Here is a 20,367-nt window from a genome sequence, read left to right on the forward strand (position 1 = left end):
CCTGGCTGGGACTGCAGCCTGCCCACTGCAGCCTGCTCCAAAGCCCATTTAAAGCAGCATAAAAACATCCATTGACTTCACTTGGGCTTTGGAGCCGTTCCCAGAAGCACAGTAGACTCTCTGATAGCTCCTCGGAATTAGAGGAAACCCGTCAGTTCTGGTTCCAGCTAACAGACACTGATGCTGCACATAAACAACAGGTGAGGTGGCAAAGTTATTGTGCCTGTTCCCAGAGTGCCCCAATGTCAGTAAAATGCTGGTGACATCATTCTGTAGTTTTCATTATTTCCCCCCATGCTGCTAAGGGAAACCTGATGGGGCTTCATAGCCCATGGAGTCCCGAGTAAGTTCTCAAAAGGTTGAAAATAAAAAAGCCTTTTCAGCTTTTGTAACATATTATTTTGCAATGCAACTGAGAAGTAATTTTATACCAGACATCATTTTGAAATACACTTAGATATTCACTATGTATTCATTTCAGAAAACATCATAATTTTTCTTGTTGTATTTAATAACTGCTAGCTAATTATGCAAAATCCCATCCCATCTGCTTATTCCTTCACACAGTGAAATTAGAGGGCTTCATTCTACAGTCATTACTCACAGAAGGAGAGGCATTGATTTAATGGACTTCCCTGAAAAGGGATTACAGTATAGGATCCTCTGATATTGATTTTGTGACATCATCATCTTTTCCTCAGAAGCAGACACTGATGACTCAAGAAAATACCAGTACAAGATTAGGCAGGCGAGTTAGAGAAAGAAAATTATTTTAAAAAACCCCAAAGCTCCTAATTTACAGTAACTTGACTACAATAAAATATTAACTATATTCTGTTTCAAATACAGGTTCTCTTTGAAAAAGGAAAATATCTGAGTGATGTTTCTTTCTTTCATCTCTTGCCCTGCTTACAGTCACTTTCATGAAACTATTGTGAGCTAGACCATTTTTTGTAGGTTAATGGGCTCTCTTTGAAGGGATTAAAGCCACATTGATTATTAATTATTTTTGATGTTTTAAACTGATGTAAACGACCAGAAGCTCTGAAGAACAACATCCTGTAGAAATCAATACTGAATTTAAAAAAAGAACAAGTAACAAACAACAACAACCAAAATCCCTCTGCTCAGCTCCTGGGGGAAACAATTGTGACTTCTGTTTGGAAGGTATAGCAGCCCTTGGAGAATACCAGCCACTGGCATATATGATAATCATTTCTAAGTTATCTAGAGCATCCTTATTTTGATGTGTCTATCTTCCAGACTCCAGGCAGAGTCTGCAGGTATTTTGCATACAGAACAAAGCTAGGCACAGCAGTGCTAAGCAAATAATAAATAAATTCATTTCGTTGCTCTGGGAAAATGATCTTTTTTTTTCCTTAAATCTGCCTTGCAGTGCTTTAGGAAAACACTAATTAGCATTCTTTCTATGTGTTTTTTTCTTTTTCTCTCCAATTCTCTCTACTGTTCTTCACCACATGTAATAGATGTTGGGGTTTTGTGTGTGTGTGGGTTTTTCCAGTGTTTTGTTGGCTTTTTTTCCCTTGCTCAAATTTAACATTTCTTCAATGTTTGTAAGTGGAATGAAGCCATTCCTTCCCATTTAATAGATCAGTGAGGAGTGAAGATTTCCCATGTTCAAATGACTTCCATATGAACAAATAGGAAATGATCCAGAATAGCTGTGCTGCAGATAAAAGGCAGAAAGCAAATTGCACAAAGGGACCCAGACATTTGAGACTGTCTGCCTGCTTTGGGGGCTCCTCCCAGCATTGAAGAACAGCCCCTCCATGGCTGATTCTAGGGGATGTGACAAGGAAATTACTGAAAACCCTTAAACTTGAAGGAGCTGCTGGTCAGATTGACAAATTAATGACTAGGACCTACCTCTCTTACCCCAGAGACCTGCCCTTCACGTGATACAGGTGGAAATCAACACAGCTAACCTGAGGACCTGCAGGTTTATAGCACACCAAGGAGCTGCAGGTGTTCAAACCCTTCTGACAAGACAAAGGCCCTTGTCTCAACAACAGAGAAAAGAGCTGAGGCCAAATCACTTCCAAATCACAACCGTGTAGATTGACAGGCAACCTTATCTGTTTTTACAGAGAACTTAGACATGAATTTAGGATTTTTATCCCCCAAGAGGTTCACATCTACCAAACAGCTACCTCATGTTAAATCTCTGACAGACATAGAATAATAGCTCAGAGTTGTTTACTTCCATTATCTCTGTTCAGCTCCTCTGAAGTGCTCAATGCTTGTGCTTAAATACCATGCTCACATTTTCCCACCTCCAATGTTCTGTTTTCTGTTCAAATATCCCACATATTCTCATGTCCATGCTACCACCTCAAGACCAGCACACTTAAAGCTTAAACCTTTTCCTGCTAACTCTCCTCCCTGTTGCTGTCAGCTGTGACACCAACTTTTCCATCACCCACACTTACTGTAAATCATCTCTTCCCTAAATACCTGCATTCCACAAGAAGGGAAACTGCAGAGCTTGCCATGCTCATTCCAGCACAGCCCTGATGCAAAGTGTTACCTTTCTGGCAAGCCAGACACCGTGCATATCATCTTATTTCTGGAACTCCCTCTAAAAGCCACTGTAAATTCCCAGCACAGGAATGAGGGGGTTCCAGAAATGGGATGCATCATGTTTGGCTTGCTGCAAAGATGGCAAACTCCTTCCCTAGGAGTTGCTCCCTTCACTGGCTGCCATTCATTTGAGATTGCAGAGTGCTGAGAAAAGCAAGGTAACCTTTCTGTTTCCAGTATTTCCCATTCTCTGCTCATCTGTTATACTCCATATGTGGCAGCTAGCATATGTTGCCACATTTGTCTCAAAGATTTTCCCCTTTTCAACTCTATCTACACTGATAGAAATTTAATAAGAAAAAAAAAGGAACTTACAATTTCATGTGCAAAACATTTAATAAACCAGACTCTTAATTTATATTAGTGCACTCATAGGTACTCAAGTCTGTGTAAAGATTTTAATTTCAGAATATTCTTAATATTTATTAAAGTTTTTTTTTCTTCACGTTGCAACCAACTCAGTTTTGTATAAAGAATTGAATCTTTAAAACCCTGAGTAAGAAAAATGGAATCACTCATTTACTAGAAGATAAGAGTGCTCAGGATGACAATGTATACTTCTCCAATGAAAAACACAAATAATTTAAAAGAACACTTAGAATCAAAGTTAGCTATGAGTCTTTTGAGTTCTTCAGCAAATAGACCTGTTCCCAAAGGTTTATTTTTTGACATTTATTGTCCTGACTCATATGCCTAAGTAAAAAAAAGCTCCCTTCCCCAGAGCTGAGACTGTCTGGTAAAATAAGCCTCAAGTTGGATTTACACAAGGCTCTGTTCAGTTTAGCATTCATTCTGAAGCTCTGTAAGGTCATTTCATGATCTGCCTGGATTGCTCTGTGTGGTGACAGCAGAAATGCAGAGATTAGTGGGATTCTCAAGTTCAGCCAGCACTGCCCAAGAGCCCTTTAATGAATTGCCACGGGATCAGCACAGGTAAGTCTGCATCCATCCCAGCCCATCCCAGCTGGATGAGGGATTACCCTTGAGTGCAGCTTCTGACCCAGGTGATACAACCCAGAAATTGCCTTACTGACCCTGTGCAATCTGAGCCTGGGGCTCATAACTCCTGCAGGCATGAAGGATCTTTTCTCAACGCTCCACTGTCATTTCATCACGAGGAAATGTGCCAGAGGGTAATGGCAGACTCTTATTTCACTGGCAGAGTGGGGTTTGCGAGTGCCTGCTGCAGTTCCGTAAACATGACTTGGCACAAGCAGCCTCTTCTTTGGCTTTGCCCTCCAGAATCACCCTGATCCAGATATTATCCATGAAAATGAAGAAATGAGAGAGAACCTGACTTGTAGAAGTTTAGAGCTGAAGGTGTCTATTTGCTTTTTTAAAAAGAAAAGTCTTTGCTTTTCCTGGGAGGATGCTTTTTTCTCCCATACAGTCCCAGAGTAGTGGTGGGAAGAAAAGACTTTTACCTTTGGGCCTGAAACCATCATGAGGAAGCCTTACATTTGTTTTGCAAACAAAAAAGAGCTGGCAAGGTAGGTTTGGGTCTTCTTTTATTTTATTTTGACACTAGTAGAACATGGCCATGAGGAAAGAAGACAAAACTTGTCTCAACAAGAGCTTCAGCCGCCATCTCTTGGAGAGAGAAGAGTTGCCAAAAGGACTCCATAACAAAATTCAAATTATGCATTCATTGCTTTTCTCAGCAGGAGGAAACAGCAGTGACACACTGGGGCTGTCAGCTGTGAAATCAGCCTCTCTCTTAAAAAGGTTTTTCCTGTAGGAAAAGGCAGCACCCTAATGGTAAGGCTTTTGCTTCAGATTATTAACTGAAAATGTAGATATTCCTGAAAATTACACCAGTAGAAACAGATTTCCTTTGCTGGGTAAGGCTGAGTAAAGTCTTACAGAACCTCAGTCCCTTTGAATGTCTTGGTCCATGTAAACCTGAGCTGAGAGCTCACTATGATGCCAAACTACAAAAACTGATGCAGTATTGGAAAAAATTCTGTCCTGCTGGACATAAAAAGTTGTCCTTGCTAGAGACAGAAAGATGGTGTTCCTGATTTAAATGAAGTGCATATATAAGACTGATATTCGAAGACCTTAGTCTCCTAGAAATAAGAGATGCATTATTTTACTTCTAGAAAATTTTCCTGAAGGGTGTCATCACTCCTATTTAGCCCAGACATGGAAGCACTGTGACAACCAGTTTTCTCATTATTTTCCTACTGAGAGCTTTGCTCAGAACATCTTAGAGGTAGAACAGATTGTAAACCATGTCCTAGCACCAGGTTTGGCTTGTTCAAGATGTTTTTGTCTTCTTTACCTTCTACCACAGAAATAATTCAACAAAGCAACCTTAAAGCTCCCAGGTGCAAGCCACAGCAGTATGGGACATCTGACACATCAGGGACATCATGCAGAGCAGAACCCCAGCTGGCCAGAGCTCAGAGCAGTCGTGACTAAGGGAAGGCTGCTGGGTTGCAGTTAGAAAAGATGGGAAACACAACATCAGTCACTGGAATGAGGGAATGTGTCTACTTTTTATTCTTATTTATTTAGCTGAAGTACAGCTTTTCCTTTGGGCTGTGCTCAGCCCTGCCTTTGCCACGCCAAAATGAGATGATTACAGAGCAAGCTGCTGAAGACTCTGCCTTCCAGCCATTCGGACTGAAACAAACTAACAGAGAACACAAACCCACTGCAAAAATGGCAATGTTTTAAGAGATTCCTACAGCAGAATGGTTGGAGCCTTCTCTGAAACAAACCCACAGCCCTGCTCCTCTCACAAGTGCTGTGAATCCACCCTGGTGTCTGAGCTCACACACAATTCCTTTCTCCTGCTAATTTCTAAATTAGCCACCACTTCAAGAAACTGCTAAAGGAGAATGGTAAAGGTTCAAGATCATATTGCTGTGTTTCCAGAAATAATACTATGCTCCTACCCTGAGGCACAGAAAGCATGCACATCACACTGTGAAAGAAGGAACCAAACCTTACTAGCCCATGGGCAACCATATCCGGCACATGGCATGCAGTGGGCAATGTCCCATGTGTCACTGACCTTCAGCAGCCCCAGAGAGCATCAGGAGTTGGAATAAGCTGGCACTATTGCTTCACACCATGAAATAATGACAATTGGAAGACAAGAGAAGAGAGGAGAAAATGTGCTTTGGGCAGCTTTATCACTTTGCAAAGTCTGCTGATGATTTTACAAATTGCCAGATGGGCATCAAGGCCACATCAAGCAGATTCAGCTTAGCAAGTGACATTTGGGCTGCTAACACTGAAACAGCAAGCACACAGACATCGGTTTTGCCTGTCTTCAGATTCATCAGTTCAATGCCACTGCTTTCTCAACAAGTTAACTTCCAGGTGAAGCATCAATTTAATAAATCGAGTCTGGTTAATCTTCATATTGCTTCAACAGGTTGGTAGAACTAAACAGAGCTAAACTGGGGAAAAGCCTTGTTTTGAAATGAGTTCTTTTCAATTATTTGGCACTGAAAAAAATTACACATAACTTGAAGAATATTCAGTAAATTTCAGGCTCAGGAAAATGGTCCTATTGTCATGATCTGAAACAAGCTCTGTTCTTGCTTCCCCAACTCCCCTCCTGTAACCAGATTTACTTTGACTATCTCCTCAAGTCTCAATTCTTTTATTGTAGCGTTCAATACCCATACAAAGATAACTAATTGCAGTGGGCTTGCCATCCAACCAAAGTCATAATCCAGTCACACAGTAAGACACAGATGCACCTCTATCTGAAGCTGCAGCTTTACCTTCTCTTAGTCTGTAAAATTCTGCTAATGCTCATCAGCTTTCTTTGTTCTCCCAGTCCCAGGTTTATTCAGCTGAGAAGTGATAGTTATTTTCCAACAGAATGAAAACCTGGGCCCTTAGCTACCTTCAAAGCTTACCCAATTACTTCAGATCTATTACTCATTTCATACAGATTTAAACTCCCTATTTTCTGTCTTGCTTTACCACAGCAATGCTAGTTTAAAAAACCCAAAATACAGCACATAAACACCTTAATTATTTATTTTTGTAAAAGCTAGAGCATAGAGCAATGTACAATCTTGGATTGTGGGCTAAAACAACTACTTAAAACTGTGTGCAGTTCCATGTTCATGAAAAAAGTAAAAACTTCATCTTTCTACTGGGCCATAACATCCACAGACTTACTGTCCTTTCTTTTTTTTTAACTACCACATTCCACGGAACAACATTTTGTCTGCATATTAGCATTTTATCTTGCATAAATGTATGTTTCAGCAGTTATGAAAATGAGACAGCTGACAGTTGACTACTATATGTGAACAGATGCTGTGAAAGCTTCCCTTTAAATAGTTCTGTCAATGCAATGTCAATTTTAGAAGCGACACCGCTGCTGTTCCAGGACATGATCCTGCAAACTCTTATTCACACAGGGAGCCCTGATGATTTCCACAGAACATTTACATTTATAAGGCTCTGAAAGGTCAGGTCCTTAGTTGCAGAGCTCTGCTTAGCAGTGACTGACAAATATACAACAAAGTTTTCAGCAGTGCTGAGCTCTGCTCTTCAGGGCAATGACATTTGCAGTATTCACCTGGGCAGCACATACATTTTCTTTTAGAAGTTACACGAGGCATATAAAATACACTTAAGAAACCACGAAACGAGCTAAAGCGCAGAGATGAAAAACACCATGTGAAAACCGAGCTCGCGGCACGAGGCGGAACTTTGAAAAATTAATCTGCCGAGAAGACAGGCTGAGCTTGAGACACAAAAAGAACCGCTCAGCTGTGCCGCGACAAACCCGGCACGATCCAGCCCCTTTGTTAGCAGCATCCTCATCAGCGGAGTGTGCCGGGAGGGGGGAAAGGTGCGAGCGCTGGAAGGCAGCGGTGCTGAAGGACAGCGCTCCCCAAAACCACCAAAACCCGGCCGGTCCCTCCGGGGCGGGCAGGGGATGAGGCTCAGAGCCAGCCCGATCCCTCGGGGAGATGCGGGAATGTAGGAGACAGAGGGAGGGAGCGCATCTCTGCCCGGGGCACGGCTGCTCCCCGCGCAGCACAAAGCGGGCACAGCGCGGAGCGGGCGCGGGCAGGGCAGGCACACAAAGGCGGCGCGGAGGATGCTCCAGCCGCGCATCCCTCCCCTCCCCTTCCCCGGCACTTACCTTCAGCAACACAAAGAGCCAGAGGAGACAGGAGCGGGCCCCCGGGGCCCCCCTCCGGCGGCGGCCGGGCATGGGGGAGGTGCGGGGGCGGCCGGGCAGGGGGGGCTGCAGCTGCGGTGCCCCCGGGAGCCCCGGCTCTGCCCCCCGCCTGCCTGCGCTCGGCTCCGAGCCGTGCCCGGCAATGGCGAATTGCGGCAGCATCAGGCGGCCGGCGGCGGCGCCGACCTCCCCTCCGAGCGGCGCATCCCGCCGCCCCCCGCCCCTTTTATTTGGGGTTTGCGGCGGGGAGGGGAGGAGGAGGAGGAGGAGGAGGAGAAGGAAGAGGAGGCGACGGCGGGTGGTGTCTCCCCCTCCCAGGAGTTTGGGCGATCGCGCCGCTCGCCGGCTCCGGGAGAGCCGGCTGCAGCCCCCGGCGGAAGGCGAGGGCTGGGAGGTGATGGAGATGATGGGAGAGGATGGAGATGATGGGAGATGGGAGCCGCCCTCGCCCCCGCACCGCCCGGCCCCCCTCTCCCCCAGCAGCTGCTCCCCGGCGGGCAAAAGGCATCCTCACAACCCCTCCCCGATGTCTTTTTTCCTGCCCCGCCGCGATCGGGGGACAGAAATGCCCCCAGCATCCGGGGGCATCTGGTGGGGCAGGGAAAGGAGCGGCCGGAGCGGCCCTGGGAGGCTGCTGGAGCTGGTACCCAAGGCAGAACATCCCTGTGGCTGTGCTCGCAGGGTCAGCTCTTCAAATGTTCAACCTGCAAGGGATGGAGAGCCCATTCTGTCCCACAAGATACTCGGGCCCGGGGGTACACTGAGAGAGAACTCAGGGCACCTCCCCTGTTGTGTCTTCCCCCCACGTCCCACCCAGCGATCCTGCAGAGCCATCTCCAAACACCTCAGCAAGAGTCTTGCTTAAGATGATGTCCCCAGGAAAAAAAAAAAAAAAAAAAAACAAAAACAAAAACACTTTGAGGAACCTAAACAAAATCCCAAAGTACTCAAACACCTTCCCATCCGACCACCCTGATGAAAAAAGGCTTTCCAAAATGAGAAACTACCTCAGCATCTGGTTTGTCACAGACCACACTCTCACTTACAACAGTATAAATCAGGATGCATCCTTGGTAACACTACCAGAGCTATAACAAAGATAAATTCGAACAAAATAGGGTTGCCTGTGTAATAAACAGATGTGTCTGGGGTATTAAACTTCAGAGCAACTTTGGGTCTAGGTGTAGTGCCCTTACTTAGAGGCCACCACCTCACTCTTGCTTCAAAAAATAAAGTAGTGGCTAAAAGTAGAATATGGGATGGTTTTCAGACTTTCTAAATCATTAAGGCAAGATGAACTCCACCACAGTCTCATGGGAATGTCCTTTAAACCAAACAATTACAAAGCTGTTTTCTACCAGCACTGCAAAATTGGACAATAATGAATCTGTGTTTCAGAGCCCTGCCCAGCTTATACATGGCATATTTTTGATTTTCCTTATAAACTGGACACTCACTCAACAAAAGCTTGATTTCAAAGTGGCCAAAGCCAGAGGAGGATGTGCTTATTTTGTACTGAAATGGGCCCTTGAGCAAAGATTTGCCACACTTGGTGGGGATTAATCCAGAAAGCAAAGGAGAAATTCAGGCCCCATGTAGATATTGGCACAAAGCCTAAATTTAGAAATCCAAAAGGCAAATGCTACCCACATGTTCATTTATAAGAAGCTGGGGACATTAGAGACATATTCAATGCTACCAGTGAAGGACACAGGCTCCTCTTGGGTGCTCACTACTCTGTTAGTGCTTGAAGCATTATCTGAAATTGGTATGCAAGGGGTTAACCATAAATTTCCTGCAGTATTCAGGTTTAGGATAAAGAGAGGTTATCTGAAAGACAAAGATGTGAATTTCATTAGGAAACTAAAATTTTGCCAGTATTGGAAAGCTGTAGGTGGAACTTTAGGCTGGGAACCTCTGGTTTAATGAGTAAATTGAACTTAAATGATTTTTGTCCTTAGGACTGTATTTTTATGCTTCTTTCTTCTCCAGTATTCCACTTATTTATAAACATTTAGACATTAAAATGACGATGGCATAAGCAAGGCTAAAGATCAAAGATATTTAAAAGGAAAAAAAGAAGTATAAAATTCTAGTAGCATTTTAGCCTCAGGACAACACCACTGGAATCAAAGAGAGTGAACAATAGCTGAAAGAAGTGAAAAACATTTCTGCAATGAAACCTTCAATAAAGTACCAAGATAATAAAGTTTTCTGATCTGGCTGTTGAAGCTGAGGAAAATGCAGCCAGGAGAATTCAAGTATTGCATCTTCTTTAAGATATGGGGGTACAGCATTATTCAACTTTTTCAAAAAGAGCCAGTGCTTTGGAAGATTCCAGTTTGTGAATAGAAGCTAATCCTTCAGAAAAAAAAAATACAGAGCTGAGGGAAAAAAGAAGAGGATCTATGAAAAGAGAGTCACCCTTATTTGTTTCTAGAATCTAAACAATAAAAACAGCCAGTCTATTAATACACCAGCAAAGCTTTAAAAATAGAGACAATGAGATAACTTTTATGTACTCATGGAAGAAGAAATAGGGTAATTTGTGAGTGGTCAGCTAGAAAATGATACTGATGCTCCATAAACCTCTCCACGGGCCCAGGGGGAAAGGAAGTGTTCAGCAGGATACCTCACAAATTGGAATTTCACTTATTTGGATGAAAAACACACAAGCAATTGAGAAAAAATTTTAAAATAAAAATCAGGAGAAATGGGGAACATTTGTTCTGGCATCAAACAGGTTTTTCTGAATCAGATATTAGGATTTTGGCAATTTGAACTAATATTTTCCCCCTCTTTTCTTTACATTCCAGAAACCTCTTGTCAGAGTAGAAGGTGGAACATATTCCCAATGACTGAGGCAGCCCTGTGCTAGGAGTCAGTGAAAGCCCTGACCTCTGCTCTTGTGGAGCTCCTGCGACACAGAGCAACTCGCTGGCCAGAGTCCCTCACTCCAGGTCAAACTGCCCTTCACTCACATAAAACTGACACTCGTGGAGCTCTGCCACCTTTGCCCAGAACCCATCAAAGGTCATTTGGGGCATTGCAGACCATCCTGAGTTAGAAGGGACCCACAAGGATCATGGAAGCCCAACTCCTCCATTACAGCACAGACTCATGACAAGACCTCGTTGCATTATGAACATCTCTCATTTTTCCTTCAGGATCTGCTACTTGGAAAATATCCTAATTTTTTTCTTGGTCTCTGACAAACTCTGGGCTGCAGTGGGCACCTGTCTATTGTATTTGGGTTGCCCCCAGACACAGGAGGGAATGATGAATCTGGTTCCATGTTCTAATAAATTAGCCAAGAAAGCTAATAAATTAGCCAAGAAATGCTAATTTATTATTTTATGATATTATATTATATTAAAGAATGCTCTACTAAACTATTCTAAAGAATACAGAAAGGATACTTACAGAAGGTAAAGATAATAATGAAAACTCATGACTCTCTCCAGAGCCCCAACACAGCTTGGCCCTGATTGACTAATAAATCAAAACAACCCACAGCAAAAACCAATGAAAAAACCACCTGTTGGTAAACAATCTCCAAACACATTCCAAAGGAGCAAAACAGAGAAGCAAATGAGATAATTATTGTTTTCATTTTTTCTCTGAGGCTTCTCAGCTTCCCAAGAGAAAAATCCTGGGCAAAGGGATTTTTGAGAAAAGGTGAATGTGACACCTGTCGGAGCAGGCTTAAGGGACTTTGGCTCTCTCTGAATGCAGCTGGTGGAATCACAGTGAAGCAGAGAACTTAGAGCCTGACAGAGAGGTGCATAATGTGGTATTTTGATACAAAGTCCCATCTCTACTCACTAGATTTACTGTAAAAGCTGGGCAGGAATTATTTTTCCTGATTATGATAATTATTTATTATTTATTCTGACATGCAATACGCAGGAACATGACAAAGTATTTCAAGACATTAGTAGGACACAGCCCTAGAGGACAAAAATGGTTTAAAGAAAATCCTCTGGCATTTTGAGAGCAGTACCTCCAAGGAAGACTCCACATCAAACAGAGTTTCAAGAACTTCTCAGGTAGCTCATCACCCCCTTGAAGGTTGTGTTAGTTACAGTGCTAGAGCTTTACCTTTATTTAATGGCCTGATGAATTAAAACACTGTTGTGTGCTTTAATCAGCTATTTAATTAATGTATCATCCTAACTAAACCAGTGTTAGTTACCATATACCACCCTAGATTATCAGAGAAAAATAGAAATCAAATGTTTCATGGTTTCAAATGTTTCTATAAATGCTCCTGCCAGTAGCTTATGTGGACTTGATTTAAGGTTTATGGTAAATTCTTCCCTTATCCCTGAAAAACCCCAAAGCAACATTCTGTCAGACCTGCCAACTTTGCCTGGCCTAAGGAAAAAAAGCTGTAAATTAGCATTTATTCCTAGTTGCAGTATAAACCCAGATTTATGTGAAGATTTACAGGCCTCAGCAAGTCTGGATAAGCATGACATGAAAGGAGGTTTATAAAAAAAAAACCACTCTAAGTAAAAGTCATCCTGGTCCATGAAGTTTTTGAAGCAAAGTTATTTTTCAGTGACAAATGCTCTTATGAAAATAAAGTGTGGATCCTTCTTAAATGTATTCTCACCTAAAGTCCTTTCATTTCAATGACAGCAGTGGATAAAACAATAACAAAAACAAGTGCAAAGGGTTGCTAGAATAATGTACGTGGGTTGGCATTTAGTGTTCAAGTGCAAATTTATCTTGGATTTCAGTTTGATAAGTACAGGCCCTGTGACTTCTAAAAGTGTGCCCCCCTAACAAACAAGTTGTCAGTTTTTAAAAAAAAATCTGTCTTTTCATAACAAGAATGATTGACACACTTCAGATGTGCAAGCTGATCAACTTCCAGACACTTATTAGTCTTTCAGTGCAGGAGAAGCACTGAACTATCCTGCAAAAGGTCATTTCCCTTTTTAAAGCAGTCAGAAATCTGTTTTTGACATTGAATCTTTTCCTCATAAATAAGCATATGAAAGATTTTTGTCTGATGTTTCTTTCCTTTAGCACTGAAATGGGGTATGGAGAAGCACTGAGTTGGTTTTTGTGGGTATCTTTTTTTTTTTTTTACAGAAGGGAAGGAATAAACATACCCACAAGGCTGATGAGATTATTTAACATTTAAACAGTGTATTGCACTTTCATTTATCTGTCCCAGGGTATCTGGATGCTACAGGATGCCTGAGAAACAGATCGAGTTCTGTGAACATAATTCTAGATAAAAAATATTCATATATTTACCTTTCTAGCAAGCTATTAAGTATTTGACCAGCCCTGTCTGTTATCAAAATGTCCTTTTTACTCTTATAGTTTTCTCTCCAGTCTCAGCAGATATGGTTGAAAAAAAAAAAAATAAATCACTGCACTTTCTAACTGTTCTTACTTTGTATAGCATCCTCAGTGTTTCCTTCCAGATGGGACCTGCTTCACCATTTTTGTCTATGATCTAAACAGGCCAAAGGCTGGGGAAAGAGGAAGGCTGGGAATTTCTCACCGTCTTCAGCAACTTCTAAAGCCATATATGTTGAGAAAAAGTTATTTTATTTCTGCTTAAGAGGGGTAGATCTTTCTTGGGGGTAATTCTCAGTAATTCCACTGTACTTTATATTGCAGAACTTTCCAGCCTTTTTATTAAAAAAAAAAAAAAATAAAAATTGAGCTCCCGTCAGCCAGAGACTTTTAGCACCTTTCGCCTCTGAAATATACTGACTTCCTCTGACCCTCACAGGCTCTATTGATTCACAGAAATCTGAGTCATAGTTACAGGAAACATTTTTCTCCCCAGAAATTTACAGCAGGAGCTGAAATTTTGCACAGATAACATCCTTTCCTTCCCTGGCTGAATTTCTTTTTCTCTCACTCCATGGTTTGGGAGTACCATATCCCAATATAAATATGCATGCCTTAAACCAGTGCCTTTTCCCTGCCATTTCCCAAATGGCATCACTAAGCAGCCTTTTCACTTCAGATATATTTTTATAGTATCAGAAAACCCCAGCTGATCAATCAGGCAACAAGAGCTGACTAAAGCAATTGGTCACAACATTTGATTAATTGTGCCAATTACTGGGCACTCAGAATAAACAATTTCAAAAGCAGCCTCATGTGGAAAGTGGGCCTGCAGCTATGTGAGAATGGGGAAAATGGCTTGGAATCATAAATGTATTCATAAAAATCCCATTTCATTCACTGACAATTTACTTCCTGGGGGTGGATTTTGTTCAAAGGAGAGAGAGAAAAGAGAAGATTCAGCAAATACATTATTGGCACAGCCAGGTATTCTAATCACCAAGGAAAGTGGGTTGGCAGGATTTAAGAGAATTTTACCTATTATATGGAAATAGCAAGAAAATCTGTAGATTTACCAACTGAGGCAAAAATGTTTGTTATTTAACTTCAGTCTTTAGCATTTCAAAATCTCAGGGGTCAAAGAACTGTTAAACACAAAGAACAGAACGATGCATGATACTTTTTTTTCATTTCTGCCTTCCTGTACATTACATGTGGGCTCATTCCAGAGTACTTGAAAGATAGCCAAGAGTAGGCAGGGAAAAAAAAAATCTTTCTGAAACTTAAGTGTTAGAACATTTCCATAAAATCCCCCCTCCATTTTTAGACCCACTACACATCTATTTGCACAATGTTAATTAAAAATAGCCCACTTTCCTTTCTCATGATCATCTTTCACAGACTACCCAGTTTACATAAATTAGCACACTAATATGTCAAACACATCAATTATGAGCTAACACACTCTCACACTAATAGGATTTGCATGTTTTACTTCAGCAGACATAGGATGCCTTGTTTTTTTGGAAAGGAATTTAATATGATTGGGCAGCCAACTGTGTCTTCTAACATGACTTCCACCTCCAGGAATGGTCCTTCGCAGCCCATAGAGGAAAAGCTGGGTGTGAAAACATGCCAGGACAGTGGTTTGCTCTGTCTACCCTGATACCCTGAACGAGCCCTTAAATGAGAAAAAAGCCAGCAGAGCAGAGCAAGGCAGCCAGGTTGTGGAAACCCAGGGCACTGGGAATATTTCTCTGTCTGCTCTGGGGTGCCCTGACCCCCAGGGGAGCACTGACTTTGACCCTCATTCATGGAGAACGTTTCCTAGACTTCAAGATAGACTGGAATCCACAAAAGTGTGAAATAGATTATAGAGAGCAGTGTAGGTGTATCACTTGGTGAGAAATTTAGATTTTGGGATTTTTAGTATGTTGTGGATGGAAGCAAGATGGAGGGCACAGGGTGTTGTCCTGAGTTTCTTCTTCGTGCTTCTTCTTCCTTCTTCTTCGTGGGTTTGGGTGGCATTTTGTAATTGGGCAGAAAAGTCCCCACTGGGGGCTCTGTGGGATCAGTTATTGGGTTAAAAGGGAAATAATCCAGGTGTCAGTTCTTAATTGGACAGTTTAGTCTTAAAAGACCTTGTAACAAGAGATTGTTGGCCATTTTGTGCCTTGCTGCTGAACTCACAGTAGTGAGACTGTTTTACTGATAATAAACAATAAACACCTGAGTCCAAACATGAATTACTGTCTCAAGTGCCTTCAATCCAGACCCAGAGAAACCCACAACTGGTACTGCCACACAGGTAGCTGTGCTGTCAGGGGGAGTTAGCAAAAGCTGAGCCCTAAGCTGATACCTTCAGCTCCTGTGTCCTAAAGGAAACCCTCTGATGCCCCAAGTTCACTACAAGGCAGAAAGGATTTTACAAGGAAAAACTCCCACTGGTTCTGAAGAGAACCCAAAGTTTGAGCTGACAATGGCTAGCTAACATGCTGTCTTCTGCCCTGACCCACGTGGTCCTTACAGGGTGGCATTGAATTCTTCTGAAAGAGGGCGGGCAAATATTGTACTTCAGAGGCACTTCAGAGCCTCGAGGCTATCAGTCTCCAAGGTGGGGGTGGCAAAAACAAAAAAAATCCATCACTGCTAGCAGAGTGCAAAAGAGTGCCCACATTAGCTTAGCCAAGGTTATCAAACCCATGACAAATATGGGGTTCACTTTCTTATGCTTCCAGACAACCCGCAAATCTCAAAGTGCCAAAGGCACTAAATTGCTATGAAATTAGAGTCACACAAAACTCCACGCAACAATGAAACCCAGAACAATCTTCATTTCCATGGCGTTTTTGTCGTAATTAAAAATATTCATGGAGCTTTACAAAGCATGAAATTACCTTGGCATTTCCATATCACAGAGTAGAAGCTTGGCATTAGCTCGGGGTGAAACCCTGGAACACATCAAACAGTCATCCACAGAGCTGCTCAAACGCCTGCCCAGCACCTTGGAAGCTGCTGGAGTGGCCCAGTGCCTTTGGACAGGACGGCTCTGACATTCTCTGTCAGCTCAGGAAAGCTGCACAAAGCAGGAGGCAGATCAATAGCACAGAAAACATCAGAATGACATTATGGGGACTTTGAGAGAGGTAATGTGTTTCCAAGTATCATAGCTTCAGCTGCAATAATTAAATGTGGAGCTTTGCTCAGGCTGCTGGCTGATGTGACCCAAATACACGCAGAGGGCTAAAAAACCACCAAAACCAAAGGCAACCAGGTGTATTTACTCCCATTTTTGGGTGTAACCAGAAAAAATTAACAAAGGGTGATGTCCATGAAGTTTGATGTACCTTACACTTCTAACCAGTAAAGGAAGTGAAAATGGAGTTCATCATTAGAAAATGGAAAGTGCTGTGACTGCTCCCTGACAGTGGCTTGCTCTGTTAGAGCATCACATTCCTGTAACAAATGTCCACTCAAGTCAGTGGATCAGTTTATAGGAGAAAACACTTTTTATTCAGAGTAAAATCTCCAGAACTCGCTCCCTGGAATTCACGGGGTGACACTGAAAATAATTCACATACATCTCAAGAATACTTCAGCTTTGGGATTTGTTGTAATTAGTCACCTAATTCCATTTTCTTCATGCAGGAAAAGCCAATTCTTTATTCACACAACTCATTTTATACAGTTTTTACAGGCCCTGTGTGCAACTTTAATTGGTTAATAGCTTTCTTGCCAATTACTCTATTGGTTAGCAAGAGATATTTTAGTTGTCTGTCAAATATCTCTATTCTTGAATTGTTTACATATTTTCTTCACTGATTCTCATGCGACAGATTTAGTGTTTATGCAGGTGCTAGTTGTTTTTCTCCCCCGGAATTGGGCGCTGTGTTAACAAACTACTCATACCAAGATTGTTAGCAGAAAGGCACAGGTACACGCTGGGGCTCAGATTACCAAGGCACAAATTTAAGCAGCATTGTTGCAAATGTCTGACTGTGACAACCCTTGTTAAAAAAAGAAACAAGTCTTCTGTTCCTGTCCCATCACTGAGTGAAACAACTATGATTGTAATATCAAGGTGGATTTGAATGCATTGTCATCAGAGTAATTCTATTTGACAGAGATGAGAAATGGGATCCTGTTATATATGGCAACACACTTTATTACAGAAATCAGACTGTGCTACAAGAAAAAAACTAACACAACATATTGAGGTCAACTGAAATTACTGCAGAAAAGAAGATGAAACTAAAATGACAGACAACACCCAGATGAAAACATAGATTTTCAGGATAATTTTCAGTGCATTCCAAGTCTCAGAGACTTGTCTGCAAGATTTCTGTCAATCATCCTCAAAGCACTGATCCATCCATCCTGAATCAAGGTATTTTATCATTTTAAGGTGCAATATTGATTCAAGTAGTCATTATGACAGCAATCAGAAAGGTGAAGCTGGTTACTCTGCCAGGAACAAGTTTATTGTTGCAATTACAGGAATAAACATTGCTGGACAAAGGCTGAATATATCTGTTTCTTCCAGAGCAGAGCAGACATAAGACAGCAATGTTCTTATCACTGAGATGGAATGAATAATGGTGGAAAATATATTTTAAAGAAAGGAGATAGTAACAGAAGTGGAAGTTGATTGAAAACTTCCTGCTAAGATTGTCATCCATACAGGTCGATATTTAAGGTGGTGCTTACTCTGAGCAAGCCCTCATCCAAAAAACGTGATGAAGCAAGAGTTGGGCAGAGAGCCTGAGGAGCAAGCAGAGCCCTCGTTGAGCAGCAGGGCACTCCAGCCCCCAGAATTCAGAGACAGGAGCTGCATTAGCCTGACGTGGCACAGAGCAATTTGAGGTTGACATCAATCACCTTTTGTTTTTCCCCTCCTTCCCACGCACAGTGCTGTAGGAATCCAGCACATGGATCTCAACTTTTACCAGACTATTTTGCATTAAAAACGCCCCTTTTGTCTCTACCTGGGCACACCTGTACAAATATTGCTGTCTTTGATGGATTTAACGCTTTCTACCCATTTAAACTTCTGTTTTAACCTTATTTTTATTCCCTATTCTTTAAGTAAGCTGACCTACTTAATCACTTTCTTTTTTGGCTCCACTGAGTACCACTTATTAGTGTCTGTTAATGTCAAAACACACTGCAATTTTTTATTTTTCTGGCACGTTCTCTGCACCCACAAAGCAAACTAAAATCATCAGATGAGAACAGGATCAGTAACCATCTAATCTTAGGCCCTTACATGCAAATCTGTAAACTGTTATTGCACTCATTTTTAGTACAAGCTCTCCAATAACTCTGATGTGGAGGGTTATTCTCTGATGTGGATGTTAGCATCAATATAATCAAGTTAGTATAATTTTCAGTCAAAATGTATGAAATTAAAGCACTATCAGATTACACTTTGTTTCCATACAATTTAACCTACAGCAAGCAATATTTTGACTTTCATTTTAGTGTGGCAAAGAGCTCCACAAAATTAATTAATTAAGCTTTAAAATCCCTCTCCCCAACAGGAAAGCCTTATTATCTCCATTAAACAGATAGGTAAGCTGGACTCAAACTGTGTCTAATGACTTGCCTGACTCAATGACAAATGCAGGAATAGAGCCAAGAAGTTCACTTTCCCAATTTCTCCTGCTTTATCACTGAAAACCATTCTCTGAGTCAGGGTAAGCGCTCATGAGCTGCCTCAATATGTGTAGTTAGTTAGGCACATAAACTTCACTGTATTTGTCTTTTGGTCTTCTGCAAGAAAAGCCTCCATCAAGTCATGTTCTAATTAATACAGGAAGATGGTCAATAGAATATGTTGACATCAAAGCTCACATTTGCTGATAGTATAAGCCATCTCATTAAATGGAAAGAATTAATTATAACAGTTTATCAGTGTCAAGTTCTGAACTAGAGGTTCCCAGAGCAGTGAATGCATCATTGCACCTTGTTTGAACTAATTTCCCTTTGCTGACAAAGTCAAATATGAATGTGACAGTGTTTATGAACTATAAAGCTTTTCCAAATCCATGCATTATTGTCTAACTCAATTTTGCCATGGTAGAAAAACCAATACAAGTGCAGCACCCTAAATTAGACTGGCTGTGAGCAATACAGTGTGCATGTAATATCCATGGTAGCCTTCTGAATACATTAGTGTCTTGCAGCAGAATTAATTAAATTGGTATCAAAGATAACTCTATTGCTTCATATTTTCCAGTGAGTAAGGAAAACCCTTCAATGAGTTTAAGATCCCCTCAGGAACAGGAATGTCACTGGGAACTAATTGCTGTTAAAGCAGGCCTGTGCAGAACTCAGTGAGATTTAAAAAAGAGCATCACTGAATTGGTGGGACATGGTTATTAATCCCTGATGCTCAGGTTATTCCTTGTGCTGAGAGGGACACTCAGAGATGCTCCTCTGAAATGAGAAGGATGGGGCAAGGAGAGACATTAGAGACAGAGGAGGAACTCACACACGCCAGGGTATTGATGTGCAACACACTCACCAAGCGCCACACAAATTAACATTGACAGTAAAATTCTCCTCACAGCAGCAGCAGCAGCCATAATGTCCCCCTGGACCTTGTTTGTGGGTGAAAATAAAGCTAAACATTGAGCATAATCTTCCACAGCACCAAAACAAGTTTGAATGGCTTTAGCCTGATGGAATCTGGCAGAGCAGATGCATTTGCAGAGACCTCAGGCTCCACCTCAAGATTAGGCAAAAGAATAAGGAAAAGAGAAAATCAACCTTTGATTTATACAATTACAGGGCATAATCTCAAGCCATAACTGCAGAGATTAACCAAAACCCAACAAATTAATTTTTTTCCCTGTTCAAATATTTAAATGGGAATAATTCTGTAAGGAAATATGGGCATGGAGAAAATATAGAGATAGCTGCCTCAGCTACAAGACTCTGACTAAGCTTGAAGCGAGCTGGATCCAGGGTTTGGGCAGTATCCTATCTCAGGTCCTTGTAAAATATGGCTAATTTGAGAAATTAGATTGACATTTACCCCTTCACAGGCATTTATTGGAGTAAAGCTTCCAATAAGCACAAGTGTCACTGCACTGAGAGGTTAAAGCAGGGTCTGTGTGAAAATGGGTTACTTCACTTAATGAAAAAAACCAATAATGTAGAAGGTGGTAAACAACCTAATTGCAATTCAGAACCTTAATGATATGTTATTTTCACATTACAGAATATTTGGAAATATATATGGAAGAAACAGGCAAGTATGCAACTCTGCTCAGTGT

At 41.6% G+C, this 20,367-nt stretch overlaps 1 protein-coding gene across 3 annotated transcripts in view; it reads right to left on the reverse strand.

Annotated features, from left to right (window-relative positions):
* The window catches only part of PTPRO (protein tyrosine phosphatase receptor type O), a 152,445-nt gene extending 144,294 nt beyond the window's left edge, over window positions 1–8,151 (reverse strand). For all 3 annotated transcript variants that reach the window (XM_030960251.1, XM_030960254.1, XM_030960252.1), the window contains exon 1: window positions 7,730–8,151. In XM_030960251.1, coding sequence (XP_030816111.1) covers window positions 7,730–7,930 — 201 coding nt within the window. In that variant the 5' untranslated portion in view covers window positions 7,931–8,151. The remainder of the gene's footprint in view (window positions 1–7,729) is intronic.
* Window positions 8,152–20,367: the final 12,216 nt, after the last annotated feature.

Source organism: Camarhynchus parvulus, chromosome 1A, assembly GCF_901933205.1.
Source record: "Camarhynchus parvulus chromosome 1A, STF_HiC, whole genome shotgun sequence".
In the NCBI taxonomy this organism is placed as follows: Eukaryota; Metazoa; Chordata; class Aves; order Passeriformes; family Thraupidae; genus Camarhynchus; species Camarhynchus parvulus.